Here is a 19,749-nt window from a genome sequence, read left to right as displayed (position 1 = left end):
TCCTGATTGGTAAGTAGTACTAGAAGCTGCAGCCCTGGTTAATTTTTATCCTGCGCATTGAAGCGTGTGATGGGGATCCTGTCTGAGCTTACAAGCAAACTTCGATGCAGTAGGTGATATTTGTTTTGTTTTTCAAATATGTTGTATTTTTGAATTTATAATTCAAAATATATGTAAATGTTTAAGGTGTTGCAATGAAGGACTGTGGTGATGATTAAAAAAAAAAGGCAGATCAGATAAGACTCAGGATCCTTTTGGTGTGCAGATAGTGCTCTGAATTTGTACATTGTAACTCCACAACTCAGCAAATGGTGATTTGGAAGCCTCCAGTTTTTAGATATTATCACCAACATCTGTTGATCTCATCAGATCTCTAAAACTGGGTATGTGCAGTGTTTCGCCTGGAAATGCGAGAAAATACTTTTTATTATCTTGATTTTTGATCTATCAAAGGCAATCAGTGTTAAATTAGCTATATTTTTTCCCTCTGTTTTTCAGTGATCATTGTTCTGACTGAACGATTTATAAGAAAGTGAAACAATAGCTGTAGCAATTTTTCATAAATGCAGAGTAAAAACAGTTGTTTGCAGGAAGCAGTGTTATGAGATCAATTTTCAAAGCAGATAGTTTTATGGTGTTCATAGAATCACTGTGACCACAGCATAGCACAATACAGCACATCATGTTGCATATTCACAATGTTATCAAATTGTACTTCATGCTAGGATACACCTATGTAAATAGTGAATTTCTGACGGAGTCCAGACTAACAGTGATTACTGGTTATTAGCCTGTACATTTGGAACCTGTTATATTTGTTTAATTAAAAGGAAGAAAAAAATACTTTATTTTCATAGTGGTATTTCATTTTTTTTTCATTCTAGATATTTCATCTTTGGTAGGGTAGGGTTGCAATGTCCTCTATGTTATAAAATACTCATAGTCATCAGTGTAAAGGAACACTGGTGAGGCATTTATAGTTTTATTCACCATTATCTTTACTGCTCAGAAATCACAAAGTAACTTTTTTTTCTGTTGAACAGAATTTGTGTTGCTTTGTATGAGACATTTATTACACCACATTAATTGTAGACATATATTTAGCTAACTGTGCAGCCTTCATTGCTGAGCTGTTTGTTTTAGAAAACCTAATAAATATTGGACAAATCTGAGGGAGAAAATACAAAATATTTAGTTGGTTTACAGAATGCAGAATATCTGAAAGATTGCGAAACAGTTGGAAAGTGTCTTTCAGAATATTGAAAAATTGTTTAAAGCTAATAGGTGATCTTAGAAAAATGTGTATGTGTTTAGGTATATCCTACTGCAAAGCAAAAACAGTGTTTGTGTTTTAAGCTGAGGCAAAGCAAAAGTCCAAGCAAAGGAAAAATCAAAATATTAACTTAGGATCGTATCTACATTAGCTCCTAGTTTGATGCGTCTCCTATTGAAATGCTAACAACCTAAATGTCAGTTGGGAGCAAATTTTGATTATAACTTGTTAACTGTGATGTGTATATGCATTTCATTGCTATTACATTGAAATGTCTGCTCTGATCCACAGTATCAAGCTGAGGCAGAGGTAAAAAGCCAGGAGTGTTTTTATGGGCAAGGAAGATGGAGGAGAAGGGAAGAGGAAAGTCTTGAAATCAAGCTTGAGACAAACTTGAGTATATGCAAGCACAATGTTTTGGCATTGGATTTTATGTTAAATTTCTGAAGAGCGTGTAGATCTGTGGAGCGTTTGATATCCAAATACTAAATCTGGAGCTGAGTAGGAAGTAACACTTTTCACTTTTCAGGAAATTGAATTGTTTACTTATTTTTTTCTCTCCCAAAAGTAGAGGGGAAGAGGGAAGGTGGAAGCTAGCTGCATAAACTGGTACTGTAGAAGTACAGTCTGCTTGGAAAAAAGCTTCACTTTGGTTTTATGTCAGGCAATTTATTACAATTTTTGGTGGTTATTAAATTATTTAAATTAAAATGAAACATTATGGTATTTTGAAAGGGCCACAGGACTCTCCTCAGTTTAAGTTATTTTTTTGTTTACATTGATTCACTGATTTCATTTCAGAGTTTTTTTTTTCCCTACTCTGCTTGAAAGTGCTTGTTCACTTCTAATTACATAACTTGAGTGCAGGTGCTTACAGCTGTTAAAGGCAGCCACAGTAAAATAAACATTACTTTTCAGATTTCATTTTTCAGGTGTTTTCTCTCAGGTATCTAAGCTATGGGAGGGTGTTTTTTGTTGCAGGATTTTGTTATTTTCAAAAGTGAGTATTTGTGGGTGTTTCTGTATTTGTTAATCTTTCTCTAGAAGGAAAACCAGAGCGTGATAGGAGACAAGATATTTCTTCTTTTCTGAGTGTGAGATAACTCATTAAAAATGTATATAGCGGAGATAGTGAGAAGGGCTGGTGGTTATTCTGAAGCTGAGATGATTTAATTTGATAAAGGTAAAAAGGGGTTTTGCATTTCAGATTTGACTCTGGCATAGAACAGAAATGCTCTCAGAATATTACAGCAAGAAAGAGATTACTTCATAAAGGAAGATCTGAATGTGTTGAAATTTTTATCTAGTTGCATAGTCCAGCACGGAGGGGAGAAAATTTAAGGTAGAAATCAAAACACTTTTTTTTTAGAGCAGAGGAATAAATCTTAAATTGATTCAAGTTGTGGGGAAACTGGGACATGGTATGATTTTCATGTACTCTGCAGATATGCTACCATCTTAAAGCTGAATCCAGAGAAGAAAGAGGATGCCAATTCAGTGTTCTGATCAATGGAAGTGCAGACATTGTGAAGGGAAATATGTAAACATAGTGTTTACATATATATCACTGTTTAAATTAGCATGGGTAAAAAAACTTCTAATCTGAAAGCTTCCTGTCACTTTCATATGCTGATCTGCTTTTTCCTTTCTTGTTTAATATGTTGTCAAATTGAGAAGGCAGTGCAATCCTATTTAATAGCTAATCAATGATTTATTTGAGAAGTTACTTTTTTCTATTTCTTATTTTTTACTTAAATCATTTTCTTTGAAGTTAGAACACTTTTTTATTCCGTTGCAGTTTTGCCTTAGCATTTCAAGTGCTGTATGACCATCTGACTTTTTTTTTCCTGTTTTTAATATAGCTCATCCAGTTGATTTTGAGTCACCTTACAGTACCAGACCTGTGTAGACTAGCACAAACTTGTAAGCTACTGTATCAACATTGCTGTGATCCTCTGCAGTACATTCATCTCAGTTTACAACCTTACTGGGCGAGGATTAATGACACCTCTCTGGAATACCTACAGTCTCGCTGCACTCTCATCCAGTGGCTGAATTTATCTTGGACTGGAAGCAGGGGAGCCATTTCTGTTTCTGGATTTAGCAGGTCAGTGCTAAATGTACGAAGTATTTTGACAAGCTCTCTTTGTGGAGTTGCTGCACAGGTTTGTCACTAAGTGATTGAAAAATGATTGAAACCTTATTAAAAGACAAGAAATGTCTTTGACTTACTGTAAAGGTTGTAAATGTTGTTATGTAGAGCAAAACAAAACCAAAAAAAACCCACAAACAAACAGCTAAAACAGTAAGAGGTACTAAATATGGAAGCAGAAGTTGTTTCAGCGTATAGTTTGCATGCTTCAAACTGCCTGTGACTGAGAGGCATCTTCTAGTGGGAGCGGTGTTTTGCTTTCTTCTGGAATTCTGAAAGATTCCATGAGAGCTAAGCTGCAGAAAGTCCATCTTACAAAGAAAACCTTTGCAGTTGTTCCACATACAGATTGAGTCATCAGTAGGACTGTATTAGAATGGCTGCAGTAATAAACAGATTACAGTGCATGCTTACAAGGTATGGGTCCTAAGTAATCACTGGAGTGCAATGTAAATGCAAATATTTTCATAAAAATGATTTAAAACATGAGTCCCGTTGGGAAACGGGGTTTGCAAGTGCATCTTCACACTGAGTTGAAAATATGACTATGCTGTAGGTTATTAAAGCAGCAAATATGCAGGGATTCTTCTCTGTATAATGGCTGTGTTCTCTGCTTCCTTAACGTATAATTTCTTGCTCTTTTGGTTGTTTGCATCAGTTAAGCAGCATCTATCAGTGCATTTCGTTTATACAAAAATTGCTGCTTTAACTAAGTTAATCAGCAATGGCAGGTGAACTTGACCGATTAAAAACCAGAAATGTTTAATATATCTAAAACATTGTCTTATCTTTTGTGTCTTTTTTGAATGAAAAGGCTGTCTTTTCTTTGGTGCCTGGGTGCCTTCCCTGGGGTAGTAAAATGATTTGAAGAAATACTTTGTCATTTCCATTTTCTAGAGCTTACAGTATAATGCAAGAGCCCTATGCTATGGTCTTTTGTGCTTCTTGCTAGAAAAAGGAGATAAACATCAATTAATTGAACGGGATACAGATGTTTCTCCTAATTCTCCTAAATTTGGATTTCATATTAGATACATCATGCAGAAAATAAATATGTAAGCTTAATTGAGAACTTGATGTCATGAAGTGTTTGCTTTCTGATGTGTAGCTATTAAATGTGTTTTTGAAAACTTAGTGTGACCTTTTTCATTTTAATGACTTTTTTTAAATGTGCAGTGCCACTAAAAACTTTGTGTGGTATTAAAAGAAATGAATGTCCAAGCTCAGAGAACTACAAATTTTGCAATTCTGGCATATCTGTCTTCCAGTTAGTTTAAAATACCTTTTAACTAATTCATGTGTTTTTTTTTTAATGTCACTGCTGATGTAATAGCAGCCCTGACTTGAAGTCAGCTGTTCTAAAATAATTATATCACCATTATGTGGGTATTGCAGGATCCAGGACATGTTAGTCATGACTTCCCACAGTTTTTCCTTTTGGACTTTTAGACATTTCTCATGTGGCCTGAGTTTGGAGAGTTGTCTGGGGAGACTGTGTTGCTTGTTTTATCAGTTAACTGCTTATGTCTTCCAAAAAACTTGCTCACACTTTCAGATTGTAATTGTCCTTTTCAGAAATGAAATATTTACATATTTCTGTCTCTACATGTAATAGTAGAGGACATGTATGACTACATTTATTAGTGTAAAATCTTCTCTTGCTGCCTACTGCATGAATGTTTCTGAATCAGTTGGCTGGTTTCTCTTCATCCTTTTTGGCACTTACTTGGTATTGAACCTGGTATTGATGTTCAGCTCTCTTTCTGCAAAGGAAATTTTCAGTAAGGCAGCGAGGTGTCCTGTGGAGTAACAAGCTGTGTCTTTTATTTTGGTTTTACTTGATAAAAAGTTGTTTCGTAACTTGAGGTTGAGTTCAAACTAGACTAAATTGCTTGTTCCAATACTTCAAGTTTATCCATTTTGTGATAAGCTGCTGTATAAACGATCATGAATGGCTGTCAAGCCACTTAAATGGAGATGTAGAAGTTGTTTTGAAGAGCTCCATTATGTTATTTTTTAAGGCCAGCCTATATTCCTCCATTTGAGAAGGGGGGGTGGATGTCATTTTCTAAATTAAATTTATAAATAACTTCACAAACATTATAAGTTGCTACAATATAAAATCAGGAAAATGCTAAAACCAGAGTAACTTATCTTCAATAGATAACAGGCATTTGACTTTTGCAGAACCTCTTTTTATTTTGTTTTATATATTTTTGCACTTTTTTCTCTGCACTTAGTGTTAAAATAGTCACTGTTGAATTGAAAACCAGTGGAGTTAGATTAATTCTCACAACTATACTGTTTAGCTTATAATTCCTGCTAGCAGATGCTCGTTTAAATGATACTCTTGCTTGAGATTTATTTTGGAAAATATGTTCCATAATGTTTGGTTTTTTTTTCTGACACCTAAAAAAGGTAATTTGTACTTACATCTTTTAAAGTGACACACAAATAACTGTAAAAAGAAAAATCATTTTTTCTCTTGCAAAAATATATTAAAGTAGAAACTTTTTAAAGAGTAATTTAAGAAATGACTGAAACAAATATTGTGTTTCATGAGAAGATAGAATGCTTCAGGCATATGAACATCCTGAGGCAAAGCTGAAGGTATTTTTACTTATTGATAACATCTATTCCTTAGGGCTAAAAATGACTATCATAAATTTTTCAGATCAACATATAATATAAATTAACTGAACTTTATGATTTAGAGTGAACTAAAAGTATACAGAGAAGTAAAAGACAAATGAAATGAATATTTGAGCAGTATCAAGTGTCAGAAATGCAAAGTGACAGGGCATAAATGAAGATTTCACAGAAAGCATTACATAATCAACGCTGTTTCTCATGGCATTAGAGGTGTGGTGAATTTGTCAATGCAATGGGAATATCAGCATGGTAGGACAAGACCTGTATAGGAGAAGCGGAGTGAGTTAATTGGAGGTAGTAAATACCAAGATGCTGAATAGATGCTCAGGCATTTAAACACCTAAAAGGTGATGGCAGCTTTAAAAACAGAGTTCTGCATGCAGGTTTCTGTATATCTTTTGTAATGTGGCTTATTCAAGCTGTTTTGCTTGAAAAACCTAAGGTGGTAGGATTTTTATTTGCCTCTAACATTTTATACTGTGAAAATGAATTCATAGAACTTAACTTTCACTTTTGCGATGCAATGTTGACATTTCAAGCACATCCAGAAATATTTCTTTAACAATTGTGTTGTCATTAAAATTCGAAGTCTTTAGTTGATGTTTATTACAGGTGTGCTTTGACAGCATTTAGCTTGGTGATGGTTTGCTATGAATCAAACTAGCAGGAAGGTTAGATAAGTTTCTGCAACATGCGTCTAATAGTCACGGAAAATAGGAGTATTGTACGACTTGACAGGGATTCTCATTTTAAAACTCCAGCCTGTTTTTTGATTTTGACAGTTTTAGTAAACCCTAGGGTTGCTGTAACTGAAACTAATCAGATACTTAATAAGCTCCCTACTTGAATGCAATGTTTTAAGATCTGATGACAAAGTTTAATACGTGTTGGATTTGAAAACAACGTTTTAATGATTAGAATAGTTTAGAGGAAGGGAAGGTGACTTCATTTAAAAGAAAAAAAAAGCCTTTCTTTCATGTATACATACTCACACCAGGACAACAGAGATGTGTCCAAAGCAGTTTGTCCAGAATGTCATCTTCCTGTCCTGTGCCTCTGTCCTTCGTCTCCTAATCTGCATGTCCTGAGAAACTGCACATCCATATCTTCAAGGATCTCAGTGACCTGCTACTCTGGCTTCCACCAATGCATGCTGTTCTTCTGACCCTTGTATTTTCTGTTGTTTTCTGTGGTACTTCTATACCTGTGTTTTCCCATTTGTTCTCTAGTCATACCAGTCTTAATGTTTTTATTATGATTCTGTTCCAGTGCCTAGCAAAATTAAGGTATGTGTTCAGATTCTACTCGGTTGTTTAACTGATCATAGTTCAAAACAAACATGAAGGGAGCGGAAGGAAATCACTTTAGAAATTGCATATATAAAGCATTGTTAGGAAAAGGAAGACTAAAGGGATGGATGACTATGCAGAAAAGAGGAGATGTTATAAATAGGATCCAGTCAATCTTCAGTGAGTAAAGGGAGAAGTATGTGAAGAAGTATTGCTTTGGATAGAAGGTGCTTTTGTTGGGGTTGGCTGTTTTCAAATGAGCGAAGTCACAGCCAGGTGTCCAATATCGGTTAAGTCTGAGAAGTATGAAGGCAATGCCACTTTTGTTGGGAAGCCTGAAACCCCATGTTCTACCTTGCCATATGGCTTTGGAGTTCTGCAGGGAAAGAAGTTAGCAAAAACCTCTGCCCCAAGCAGCCTATGAAGTGCTAACAAAGTGTGCAGTTTTGACTAATGTGCTCTGTCCTGTTCTAGTTGGTGACTTCCTCAAGTTTCTCCTCCCATTTCTGTTCATTGCTTCACTTCATGCCTGTCATTTTGTTCACGTACCCTGCTGCGTGTCCCTTATTGGCCTTGTCTTTCTTTCTATTTAATATCTCCTGAAGAACCTTTTCCAAAAAGGCAGGAAAGTCGTGAAGGACAAGTGGTGAGCTTATTGCTATTGCTCTGTTTGCTCTGTCTGTGTGTTTTAAGTGTAATGAAATTAAATGTTACGAAGATAACTTTTCTAGCTGGTGAGCTTTGAGCTCTTTTCCAAGTGTAGGAGGTTAATATCATGTTTCTCTGACCTGGTAATGTTAACTTTTAATAGTGATAGGAGGAGAGAAGTGTTGATCTGTACCAATATTTATAATGGCCAAGCCCTGTCAAATTATATGGCAGTTAACCTAACATCCATTATTGCAATGGAATAGTTCATAAAATATTTATCTGTTAGCAAATCAGAAGCTAGAGGTATAATAAATGGCAATTGACAAGGTTTTATGGAAAATATCACCATTCAAACAAACCTGATAATTTCTTGATGAAAGAAGCTGTGTGAATGTGTTGTTAAAGCACTCATTAAAGAGAAGAATCGGCTAATTGGCAATCAGCAATGAATCCATGTGTCTGTACTCTGAGTTCCAGGGAATTTCCATCCTGTGTTTTTCCACAACAGTGTTGAACTCTGTTGCTGGTCTAAAATAGCAGTCTAACGTTTAGATTTCTGGTGTTAATTGTCATGAACTGTCGTGTCATTTTAGCTGTGACATTCTTGTAAGAGCTCACCAGTCTAGCTTACAGGTGAATTCGCTGTATCTGGTATGAAAACAACAAACAGGTGCTTGGTGTTTGGTAAGCTCCGATTTTTACAAGCTAAAATGGATTCTGAAGAGAGACTGCAGAGTTGCACTAAAAATAGTGGAAGAATTGATTTGAAGGACATAGTTAGGAAAACCCCCATGGGTTTGGGGCTTCTGTCTTTCCTCAGAGTCTCTTTGTTTCTGTTTGTGTAAGCTCATGGGTATTAGGGACTTCTGAAGGTTGTCTTCTCCAAGCTCCCACTTGAAGCGCTTCTGTCCCCAGCTATAGATCAGGTCAGTCGAGGTCTCAGGTGACTCTCAGAAACTTCCAGGGGTGGAGGATTCCCCCTGGAATCTACTTTCCCCTCCTTGTTGCAGAGGATTTGCATAATGAAAGTAAGGCCCAGGAGCTGGGTAATGTGCAAGATGAAAGGGATCAGGAAGGGTGATGACAAATAGCAAGTATGATTTGAGTGAGTAGTGAAAAATAAGGAAAAGGGAAGGCTTGAAAGCTTGGATCTTCAAAGAGATATCAAGTCCTTCATTATTCTTTAGTGTCACTGACAAATACCTCCCTAAACAAACTTTTATTTTCTCCCCTTGAAATGATGCTTTTGCAACTTGTTTTCAAGGTACAATTGCTTCTTTAAGGCTGCTATAGTGACATCAGTGTCCTTCTGTCATGTATAGCATTATATAGCCTTTTGTTTCTTAAGATGTATGTGGTCAAAAAGTATAATGTCTAGGATGCATACGTTAACGTTGATGAAACAGCCTTGACTGTCAGACCACCTTCAGTTTTTGAATATTGATCTCTAACTCAGTTCATTAATTTGGTCTTCTGAGTTTGTACAAATTTGATTAACGAGTAACTTCTTCAGAGTGGTTACAATTAATTTACTTTAACCTAATCATGTTTTCTGTTAAGTAATTGATGTGGCATAATTGCTGTGGTCTGTAGGATTCTTATTGCTGAAGAAAGTATTTCCTGTTTTTCGTGCTTAAGGTTTTGACAGTATTCAAAGACTTTCATTACAAACCACATTTATTTTTTACTTAATGTGATTTATTGCAGGTTCTTAAAAGTCTGTGGCTCTGAACTCGTTCGTCTTGAGTTGTCTTGTGGCCATTTCCTGAATGAAACATGTTTGGAGGTCATTACTGAAATGTGTCCAAATCTTCAGGAATTAAATCTCTCATCATGTGATAAAATACCACCTCAGGCTTTCAACCACATAGCCAAAGTGGGCAGCCTAAAGCGTCTCATTCTTTACCGAACAAAAGTGGAGGTAGGAACAAGTATTTTTAACTTTTTGATAAGTCTTTTTAGTCCTGGTAAAATTATTACTTTTTCTTTGCTGAAGAAGTGAATTAGAATTTTGTATGTGAATTCAAAGGTAAATTTTCAAAAAAAAAAAAAAAAAAAAAAGACTCAAAGACCTAAATGTTTTTTTAAATAACTAATGGATTTAACAAACCAAAAAATCAGCCTGTTTTAGCTTGCATGCAGCATGAGTGACTTTTCACTGGCTGTCAAGGTAGTAAAATCATAAATGTGAAGGTTTTTCTGGTTCTTTGAAGTGTACTCCACACAGACTGTATTTGGCAATATAATTGGGGAAATTGTCATGTAACTTACGTTACATTGTAATGTAACTTAGAGTAATTATCAACATCCTCTGCTTTAGAACAGCTAGCTGCTTGCTAGATTCCTACTGTCTTTGTATATTAGCAGTATTTGTGACATGGAACACACTTCTTAGAATACTTTCCAAGTACAGTTTAAAAATTACTTCCTTACATAATTATTCAACTTCCCAAATCAGCATTATAATCATTTGCAGCATGTTCCCTGTCTAGGATGGAATGTTGTACACGTTAATTGTAAACACTGTTGTAGTTTGCTCAATTCAATGTTGTAACCTACTAAATTCAGCAATTGGGATCCAAAGCAATTCCATTACTTCGCACTAGCAGCATTACTCATGTACTACAACCTTACTACTACATGGAAGCTCTCATACTCATTGTGCTTTTTTTTTGCTGCAAAAGCTGCTGCTTAGCAGAGCTCCAACGTGAGGGGGGGAAAAAAAAAACAAAACGTATCTCTGCAGGTTCTGGGTTAAAGATTTTCGGAAGAGTTAACTTGGGTTTATTACTTCTGTTTATGTTTTCATTACACAAAAGTGAGGTTTTTACAGTGGGTTGTGTTGGGGTATTCAACTTAGTGCAACAGAACTGGAGCTGAACTATAGGTCATGCCTCATTTTCAGGATCTCTAAGGGGGTATATGAAGTTACAGTTTATTTTGCTTCACTTATAAGTGGTTAACAGTTAACATAGGTTACAAGGTTAGTTGCTTTTTGTTCTTTTTTTTGGTAAACTGTATGTACTTTTACATCCAAGGTCTAGACAGCTGTCTGTAGTGGTGATGTGGTTAATGCAAGGTAGTTAGAGGGTCAGCTACCTTGAATTGTTGGCCTTTGCTGTGGGGTATGTAGGCAATTACTATGAAGCCAATGTCCCTCAATAACTTGTTACTTTAATATTTGTTCCATGTATTGAAATCTTACATTATTATTGTTTAATTCAAGCTAAAAATTGGTGAGCCCTACTTTTAAGTGCCTTATGAATAGAACTTTGAATTGCTCTACTCTGGATGTATCTATTCTGTTTCTAGCTCTCTAGTCTCTCTGTAAGTCTTGGATAAATCTCCTTACATCACTTTGTGTGGGAGCTCTGTAATAGAGATAATTCACACAGCTTTTTCAGATCTGAGAGTCTGAAAAGTACTTTCCTCTATCAGAGAAAAAAGATCATCTTCAATGATCTGAGATTATTGTATTAAAGGTAAAGATTATTCAATCAACAGTAGAAACAAAATTATACAATTGTCTTGATTTTACTCAGGTAACTTTAAAAACAAAATTACATTTGTAATAGTGCAGCAGCTGCGCTGTATTCTGAAAATGCTTGGTAACTTTCATTTCTCAGCTATTGCTTTGCTGAGAAGAATTTGAAATTGGATTGGATGTAGATGGTAAAGATTTCCTGACTTTGAAAACTTTAAATTGTGAAGATTCATTCGTCTTTCATGTGTGTATTTACATGAATCTGCTTGTAGCTGACAAGAAAACTCACTTGTCATGAAACTTACGCAGGGTAGTGCTTTGATTTTTTTTTTACATAAATATAAACAGAAGCTAACCAAGGAAGATAAATTTTTAGAGAGATAGGTAGACAACTTGGATAGGATGCTTTTGTGATACTTGTTAATCTGAAAGGATTGTAATCTTGTAATTAATCTCCCTGATGTAGAATTGGGGTGATATGTTTGAAAATGTGAAGAGGGAATTAATATGGAGAGAGAAAAAGGTAGGTAAAAGGTTGACTGAAATGAGATGTCCAATGAGGGATCATAATTTTCTTTAATTGTGCAGTAAGATAAACAAAAAGTCAGTTACCGAAATTGAAACATAGTGAAATGAGATGAAATGGGAAGAGGGATACCTTTTGTGGTTGTTATTAGTCTGATGAATTTATTATTGTAGCTGATCAACACAAGTTGAATTATTTAATGGAAGTGATTGTATTTGTGTGCCAAAAATGGCAATAATAAAGAGAAAAAGAAAAGAAAAAACAGGAATTAAAGCTCTAATTGATTTTTAATGAAGCACCCCTCTCTGCATGTTATTTGTGATGGCAGTGAAAAAGGGGCGTTCTCTGTAGTCATCAGTCTCAGTGTAAAATGCAGTACTGTGCTAAAGCACATCTGCATAAATAGTACAACTTGTGCTTCTAGTTGTGAATTTAGGTGTGTGATTAAATAACATATAATGAATACTCCATCCTTGTCAGTATAGTCATGAAGCTGTTTGTGTTCCTGCATGATGCTTTATAAAAAGTACAGCATGAGCATTAACATAAAAGAAATGGTATTTTTTTTCAAATATAGACAAACTCCCATGTTCCTGTCCAGGTGTAGGATCTCCTTAATCAAACTACATCTTGCTTTCTCTTTCCTTTTCCTTTTCTAATGAGAAAAAGGAAAAATTTCTTTGAACGTTGACACTTAAGGTATTTGTCGTACTCTTCTGTTTATATAATTATGACGCTGTTGTATAAGTTCTCAGAAGATACTCTGCAGAAAAATTAATGATTGATTTTTACATATCAGGAATAGAAAAACAGATTTTGAGGAAAACAATATTGACAATATGATGTAATCACCTGAACAATTCTTATGACAGTTTCTTGTTGTCTTAGCTGTTTTCTTTGAATAGGTTTTGTCTTTCAAAAGCATATTCCCATTGTCTCTGTAATCAAAGCTCCAAATGTTAACTGCATGCTTTCAGCAAAATGGGCAATTGTGGTCTACTTACTGTCTCTAACCTGAAAAGTACTGTGTTAATATTTTGGAAGACAGCTGTACCATCTTGAAGAGTTTATCATCTTTGGTCCTAACCCTGCTGATTCTTGATTAAGGCCATATACAATGTTATTTCCTGAGTTACTGGGTGCAAGTTTCTGTGTTCAAAGTTAGTTTCAAACTTCGAAAGTGTGAAGCTTCCAGCACCCTTGAAGTATTCTACCCTCTCTGTTGCAAGGAGTGTTCAGTGACTTTCAGTAACTTGTTCTGGGCCTTACAAGGAAAAAACTCTTACATCACCATGCTCCTCCCTACTAAAACAGCTGATGTTTTCAGTGCTTCTAATTCAATTCTGTATCTGCTTGAAATAACTTGTAACTTGTTTTGAGAAACTAATCCCAACCCTCTGTAAATGCAAGTCCTGCTAGCTCAAGACCACTATTATACTTGTGAGATTTTTGTGCTGGAGGTTTTGGTATTTGCTGATACACGACTCCTTAATGTTTATTCATTAAGAGCGTGCTCACAGCATAATTTAAGCACTTGTTGGCATTGATACATTTAACAAACACAATGAACAAAGATGGTATTATTGTATATAGTAATGGGCAATGCATGTTTTCATGGTGTGAGTATGAATGTTATCTTGATTTAATGCTTGAAGTATTCCATCCATATAGACAATGCTGCCAAAGTTGTATTTTAAAGAGACCAAAACCACAATTACAGTAAAAAAACGTGAGTCTCCTTATTGCTGACTGTAAATTTTAATCTATTACACATGTAATATACAATCTTATTGCGCATTCTTTATAACGTGTGAAGAAAACTTTAAAATTTTTTATTATAAATATAATTGACATAAGAAATGAACTGAATTAAAATCAAATTATATTGGACAAAACTTTGTTTTGCACACACTTTAAAGCACGTGTTTTATTTACAAGTGATATTACTGATATCTCTGACCGAGAGCAAATTTGGAACTTGAGCATCTGTTTGGAAACTTCTTGGTATCTAAAATCCTCCAGTGCTAAGATAAGTAAGAATCTTAGGAGTAGGTGTAACAGCCCTTATTTTCTTATGTCATGAGCAATGAGAGAGTTAATGCTGCCATAAATTCATTCTACAGACTTTTCAGAAGTCACCTGTTATGGGTGATGCTATGCTTTATAGAGGTATTGTCTGAGGCTTTTCAGCATGGGTAAAACTTCATTGGCTTGGGCACAAATCTTTAGGATTAAGAGTTGCAAACAAATGGTGAAAAATAGCGAAAGCCTCTAGCTAACAAGTAGGTTCTCAGAAGGAGGTTGAGCCAGTGACAAATGGTCAGGCGATGCAGGGCCTTAATGATACCTGCTGATCCCGTGACAAGCTCATAGGGCTGAATTCATTTATTTGAGTCTGTAAAGCGAAGGGTGAGAGGGAAGAATGAAGGTGTAAGACAGATCCGCAGACATAAGTGAGGGCATAATTTGACCAAATGAAGCAAAATCAAAATACAGTAATTGAATCAGCTACAGAGACTATTACTTTCACTGACCTAATTCAGTAATTGCAGTGTTACTGTGTCCCTGGCACTGCCAAATAGCTGTGGAGAACAGAAAGATGCCCCTGTACATCCTGAATCCTATCTTGCAAATAATGTTATGCTTATTTCCGAGGAGACAAGTGGTTTGACTTTTGAAAGAGTTTATCTGAACGCAACAATAAGATTGATTCCAATTTCATTTCCATGTACTCCCTCTCTTCTCTTAACTGATGCTCATACGGTGTTCATATTACGTCTGTTTAAAAACCGTCAAAGTTTTGGAGACAAGTTGTGTCGCTGACCAGTTACTTCATGATCTCAAAAACAGTCCGGTAGTTCAAGTACAGTGTAGTCTTAAAAAAAAAAAAAAAAAAAAAGGACAGGGGGTAGGGCAGCTACCCTAAGCTGATTTTTAACAAATGTTTTCCAATTCTCACTCTTCTTATGTTCTTCTCCATGCTGTATCTTCCAAGGAGATAGCTGATGGATGCTTGAGGCTTTCAGTTCTAATGCCAGCTTATACTGTAGAGGAAAATGTTTTTGAATCTGTAAATGGAAATTGTCTGTTGGTGTCTCTATCCAGAAGATACTAGTACACCAATGATTGTGGTGATAAGCAGTGGGCTGGGTGGTTATCTCCTTCTGCAGACATCAGTTGAGAAGGCCTTGAAGGGACTGTCAGCAAGTGTAGAAGCCAACTTTTTCAGTCTGTTCGGAGAGGCTATCTGATCTGGGTCACCAGAAATCCCTTCCAACATTCAGCATACTGTGGTTCGGTGACTTGGTGCTGATGGCACTAGCTGAGGACTTAATACATGAGCTTTGGTCTCCTGATCCGTGACTGGGGTTACAGCCCGTTGCATGATGCACAGTTTCTTTATGCCTCACGATTCCCATCTTTTAAAATTTGTGTAATAGTGCTTTCTCACTTTGCCTGTGGTATGAAGATATACATACTGAAGACTTTGAGATTCTCTGGTATGCGTGGTACATATAGGGTACTCTACATAGGCAGTCTTCTTGCAGTACTGTACCTTAATACAAGCTTTTCTGTGCTTCAGGAAGGTCAGTTAGTTATAAAGTTCAACTTTTTTCTCTGGAGAAAAAAAAAAGGATTGCCAAGGAAAGGTTGCTTAAGAGTTTCAAGTGTTTTTGTGAGCTAAATGACTAGAGACTTTCAGTGTACTATCTCTGTTTGGGACTATATGAGTATCTTGTTCTTCCCAAAGGCCAGAGGAACTACCTTGGAAAGGAGGAGGTGACCTTTTCTACTTGCTTTCTCATGAAATGAGACAAGTTAGCTTATGCTTAAGCCATTCAGTTCCCTAAAACAAATCTGGCCATCATTTCATTCTGATTTGGCTATGGCTGCTTGCTATTTTCACCTTGTAGCATGAGTAACTGAAAAGCAACATATAGGAAAGTGAAAATAGATGAAACCAAAAGAAAGTGAACAACTTGAATAGTTTCATTAGGCCTCTAGATCGGGTTTTATTTAGAGAAACAGTATGTTGTCTTTAGTGTGCTCTTGAATGTTCGTGTACTGTCCCAAGATTTGTTATTTCTGTCAAAAAGGTGATGCTCAGGTTTATCCATAGAACACAAAATCATAGTAGCCGTCTGAAAATGAGTGCTTTCTGGGAAGCCAGCAGGTGTAAAAACTTCCTGAAAACCAAAGCTAACACTGTGTAACTGTCTAATTATTCTTTTTCTTTTCTTAACTGGTTAAACCAATGCCTGACATGTGGTTATGAACACACACATTCTCTCTGAACCTTTCATTCCCTCTTGTGGGATCTTTGTTTCTGTTTCTCTTGTGAGGAGTCTTATTAGAATTGCCTTTAATCCAGTTTCACATACGGAAATCAACTGCTATTCCAAAGATACTGTAGTCACGTGCAGTAGTAGCTGTAGTTTAAAATGTGGACTCAGTGATATGCTGCCATGGAGATTATTTCTCTCCACTTTATGCAGGAACACAGAGCAGTTGCTATTCACTAAGATGTTTCCGGAAGTCCCAAAACTGAGTTAACATTTCATTAAGTGTCTTGATTAGTTTTCGCTGCAGTTAGAAGTAATCATGTTCATTTTCTGAAATGTTTTGGCAAGAGTTGTATATGACAGCCTGTAGTAGGGAGAGCAAGCAGCCATATGAAGGAGGATAGTTCAGGACGTTCCTTTTAGGAGGAGAGTTACCGGTCCTGTCCGTGTCAGGTCGTTATCCCAGCGGCAGGAGCTGTTCATTTCCCCAGCTGCAGGATGCAGGAGATGCGTGCTGCCAGCCCGGCCTTTGTGCTGCCCCCAGGTAGAGCACTTTCCTTCTTTGCCTTTGGGCTCTGCACAGGGTGCACCACAGGACTGCCTTCCCAGCAGAGCTTACAAAGGATTTTCTTAGTTCCCTTAGCTTTGAGGTTTTTATTCTCAGAACTTTGAAATTTTAAAACATCAAGCGCCGAAACCTGAAGCCTTTGGCTTTCTGAGGACAGCCCCTGATGGCAGGAAAGCTCCACCTGCCAGCCGTGTGCGAGAGCACTGGTCCCATGGGAGGAGAGAGGCCTTCCAGATGCTGCACCATGCATCGTGTCTCTAGCCATTGCTTGAGGTCCGATGCTTTACTCTAACAGCCATCTTCCTTATCCTGTTTTTCTGTCCTTCACCTATGAATAGTTTGACTTTTGTAATCTGAGGACAGTGACAATGATGGAAATGTAACTGTTCAGAAAGAGGCACTCAGGATGTTCACATTAAAAGGTAATGTTGGGTGTTTATTCTTGTAGATGAAACAGGTAAATTTGGTTGGTAATAAAGCAATATGTCTCATTTTTGTTGCTTTTCTTGAGGTTTGGGGTGGTGCGTATATGTAAACTTAAACCTTTGGGGAACGCAAGGAAGACTCCTGCCTAGATCATGACTAAAGGAACCTTCTTGTGCAGTTCTGAGAATGTTTTGAAGGATTAACTTCTGAGAATGTGGATGCAACTGAAGGGCTGAGAGACATGGTAGATTTCATTGGCCTCACCTTAGTCTGTAGGTCTCCAGTTCTCCTTTCCATCTTTCTCAGATCCTAAAATTTTAAGGAACAGAACGTTGACTCTGATTTTTATTAGGAAGGCAAAATGCTTAAGAGTACTCTGCAGAGTTACCTCTTCCTCGTCCACTTGGCACACTTACCCTCCTCATTCAGGCAGGGCTGGATTTTCTGTCCTGGATTTTCACTCAGGTTATTAATTCTTATTAAATAGAATAATGTTGTCAGGTGTTCTCAGATAAATAGCCTTCTAAAATATAACTGCTTAGTATCCCCTGTATACTGTCTTTTTGATGTCCTATAGTAAACATCTACTTGCTGTATCAACTTTCTCAGCTAAATGTGTTGAGAAATGTGAATTTGAACTGTACACAAACAGCATGTGGCAGCTGTTGCTTGGGTACTGGGTGTTTGAGGTTCCATAATTCTTGACTAGTTACCTGAAGAAATCTTTTGATGATTTTCTGTTTGCCTTATGAAAAAGTGACTGTTTGCAGAATAAAGTTGTCTAAATGTTAGCCGGTACAACTGGTTAATATAGTCCTAAAGACCCTAATTTTACCCTAAAAGCAAATGTTTTGAACAGTATTTTCCTCGTATTCTACTGATTTATGTTAAAATGCTACCTAGAAACATGGGAAAATACTGTGATAGAACCTGTTATTAAATATAACAACCTCATAAATTTATATGCAAAGGCAACTCACTGCAAAGACTCTTCAAGATCATTTTTAAAGGAGAGATAAGTAAATGAAATATGAGAGAAGAAATTGTGGTCTTTAGGAATGCTGTTATATTAATTCTATGGTATTGTGGAAAAATGCAATATTCTTGTTGTGAGCTTGCAACTATAGGCATGTTATCTGATATCTGCCTGCAACTAATGTTATATAACTATTGGAACGTAAGTGAAGACATCAGGGTTGGGGGCATGGGGCAGGGAGTGCTGGAGATGAGATCATCGCTTGGGAACAATAAGGAAAAAATAATACAACTTTGTCCTTTCATACAATGCAATTATGGAGGGGTGGAATTAGTCTTTTTTCCTACCCCAAGCTGAATTTTTAATGTTAAAAATATGTCTTGCCTAATTTGAAATTTTTTTTGGACTGGTAGTTAGCTGGAGAATCAGTAATTCAGTGATTAAAAATATAGGAAGCAAGGGAAACTTAGTTTAAAGAATGGAGGATGCAGTCCAGTCAGAGCTTGGGGTTTCTTTCTGTCATCATTCACTTCATTGAAAAAAAAAATTGCAGGAGAATAAAATTCCTGTAAAAGATTTAAGCTTTCAAATTGTTGCATTGAGGGACTGCAAGACTTCCCAACCTATGTCAGATGCAGTTCTTTTGAGCAGGCTGTGGTGAAAAAGTCTATTTTTTTTATTCCCTTCACAAAAAAAAAAAAAACAAAACTAATTTTAAAAAGTAGCCTAAGACTTTTTTCCAAAAAGTCTATAAAAAGGTGCAGACTTGACTTAAAAGTAAAACTTGGTTGTTTTTCTGTAGTTCTTATTTTAACCTTCCAGAAGCACAATGTATTATACTTGTCTTCAGACTTTTTGTTACAGTACAGCCATTCTATGATATCCATCACTTGTATTTTTAAAAATCCTATGTATTTCTTTTGTCTTGGACTACTTGTCAATGAAATTGCAATGAGTCTGATACTGATACTTGACATGCGTCTTTCACAGCTGAGCCAAGTTACCACAGACAGAAGGGTTGAAGGGTTCAGCTTGGCAGGATATTAAATTCAAGCTCTCTGTTGGACGCTTTCCTTATCATACTGACATCAGAAATAATTTTCACTTCTGGCAGGATCATGAATGCAAAAAATGCTGAAAAAGTTCACGCAGGATTCAGTCTTGCCAAGTGTATTACTCTGACACCAGTATTCACTTTCTCCATTGATGGGTTGTTTGTTCAAACCAACTTGCAGGTCAGAACATACACGTGATGTCTGAGGTCTTTACAAAGACAAGCAGGATGCAAGTTAATCCATTGTCAGCTATCTAATTGATGTATACGTAACACATAAATGTCTTCCAGGCTAGCTTGTATTACAAAGTGAAAGACTTCACGTTTGGGCAGAACTTCACCTTTCTCACACGGAATAAGTTAAGATTTCAAAAGGTAATCTCCTCTCTCCTCTTGTCCAAGGCATTACGAGCTC

At 36.4% G+C, this 19,749-nt stretch overlaps 1 protein-coding gene across 15 annotated transcripts in view; it reads left to right on the top strand.

Moving 5' to 3' along the window:
• FBXL4 (F-box and leucine rich repeat protein 4) overlaps positions 1-19,749 on the top strand; it is a 57,363-nt gene that overhangs the window by 20,139 nt on the left and 17,475 nt on the right. For all 15 annotated transcript variants that reach the window (XR_004780972.2, XR_004780969.2, XR_004780967.2 and 12 more), the window contains 2 exons: positions 3,136-3,380; positions 9,725-9,938. Coding sequence is in view for 8 of the 15 variants with exons in the window: in XM_035561740.2 (XP_035417633.1) it covers positions 3,136-3,380; positions 9,725-9,938 (459 nt within the window). In the remaining 7 variants the exon portion in view is untranslated. The remainder of the gene's footprint in view (positions 1-3,135; positions 3,381-9,724; positions 9,939-19,749) is intronic.

This window comes from Cygnus atratus, chromosome 3 (genome assembly GCF_013377495.2).
Source record: "Cygnus atratus isolate AKBS03 ecotype Queensland, Australia chromosome 3, CAtr_DNAZoo_HiC_assembly, whole genome shotgun sequence".
Lineage (NCBI taxonomy): Eukaryota > Metazoa > Chordata > Aves > Anseriformes > Anatidae > Cygnus > Cygnus atratus.
The sequence above is the reverse complement of the archived record's forward strand: the minus strand, read 5'-3'. Positions and strand labels throughout refer to the sequence as shown.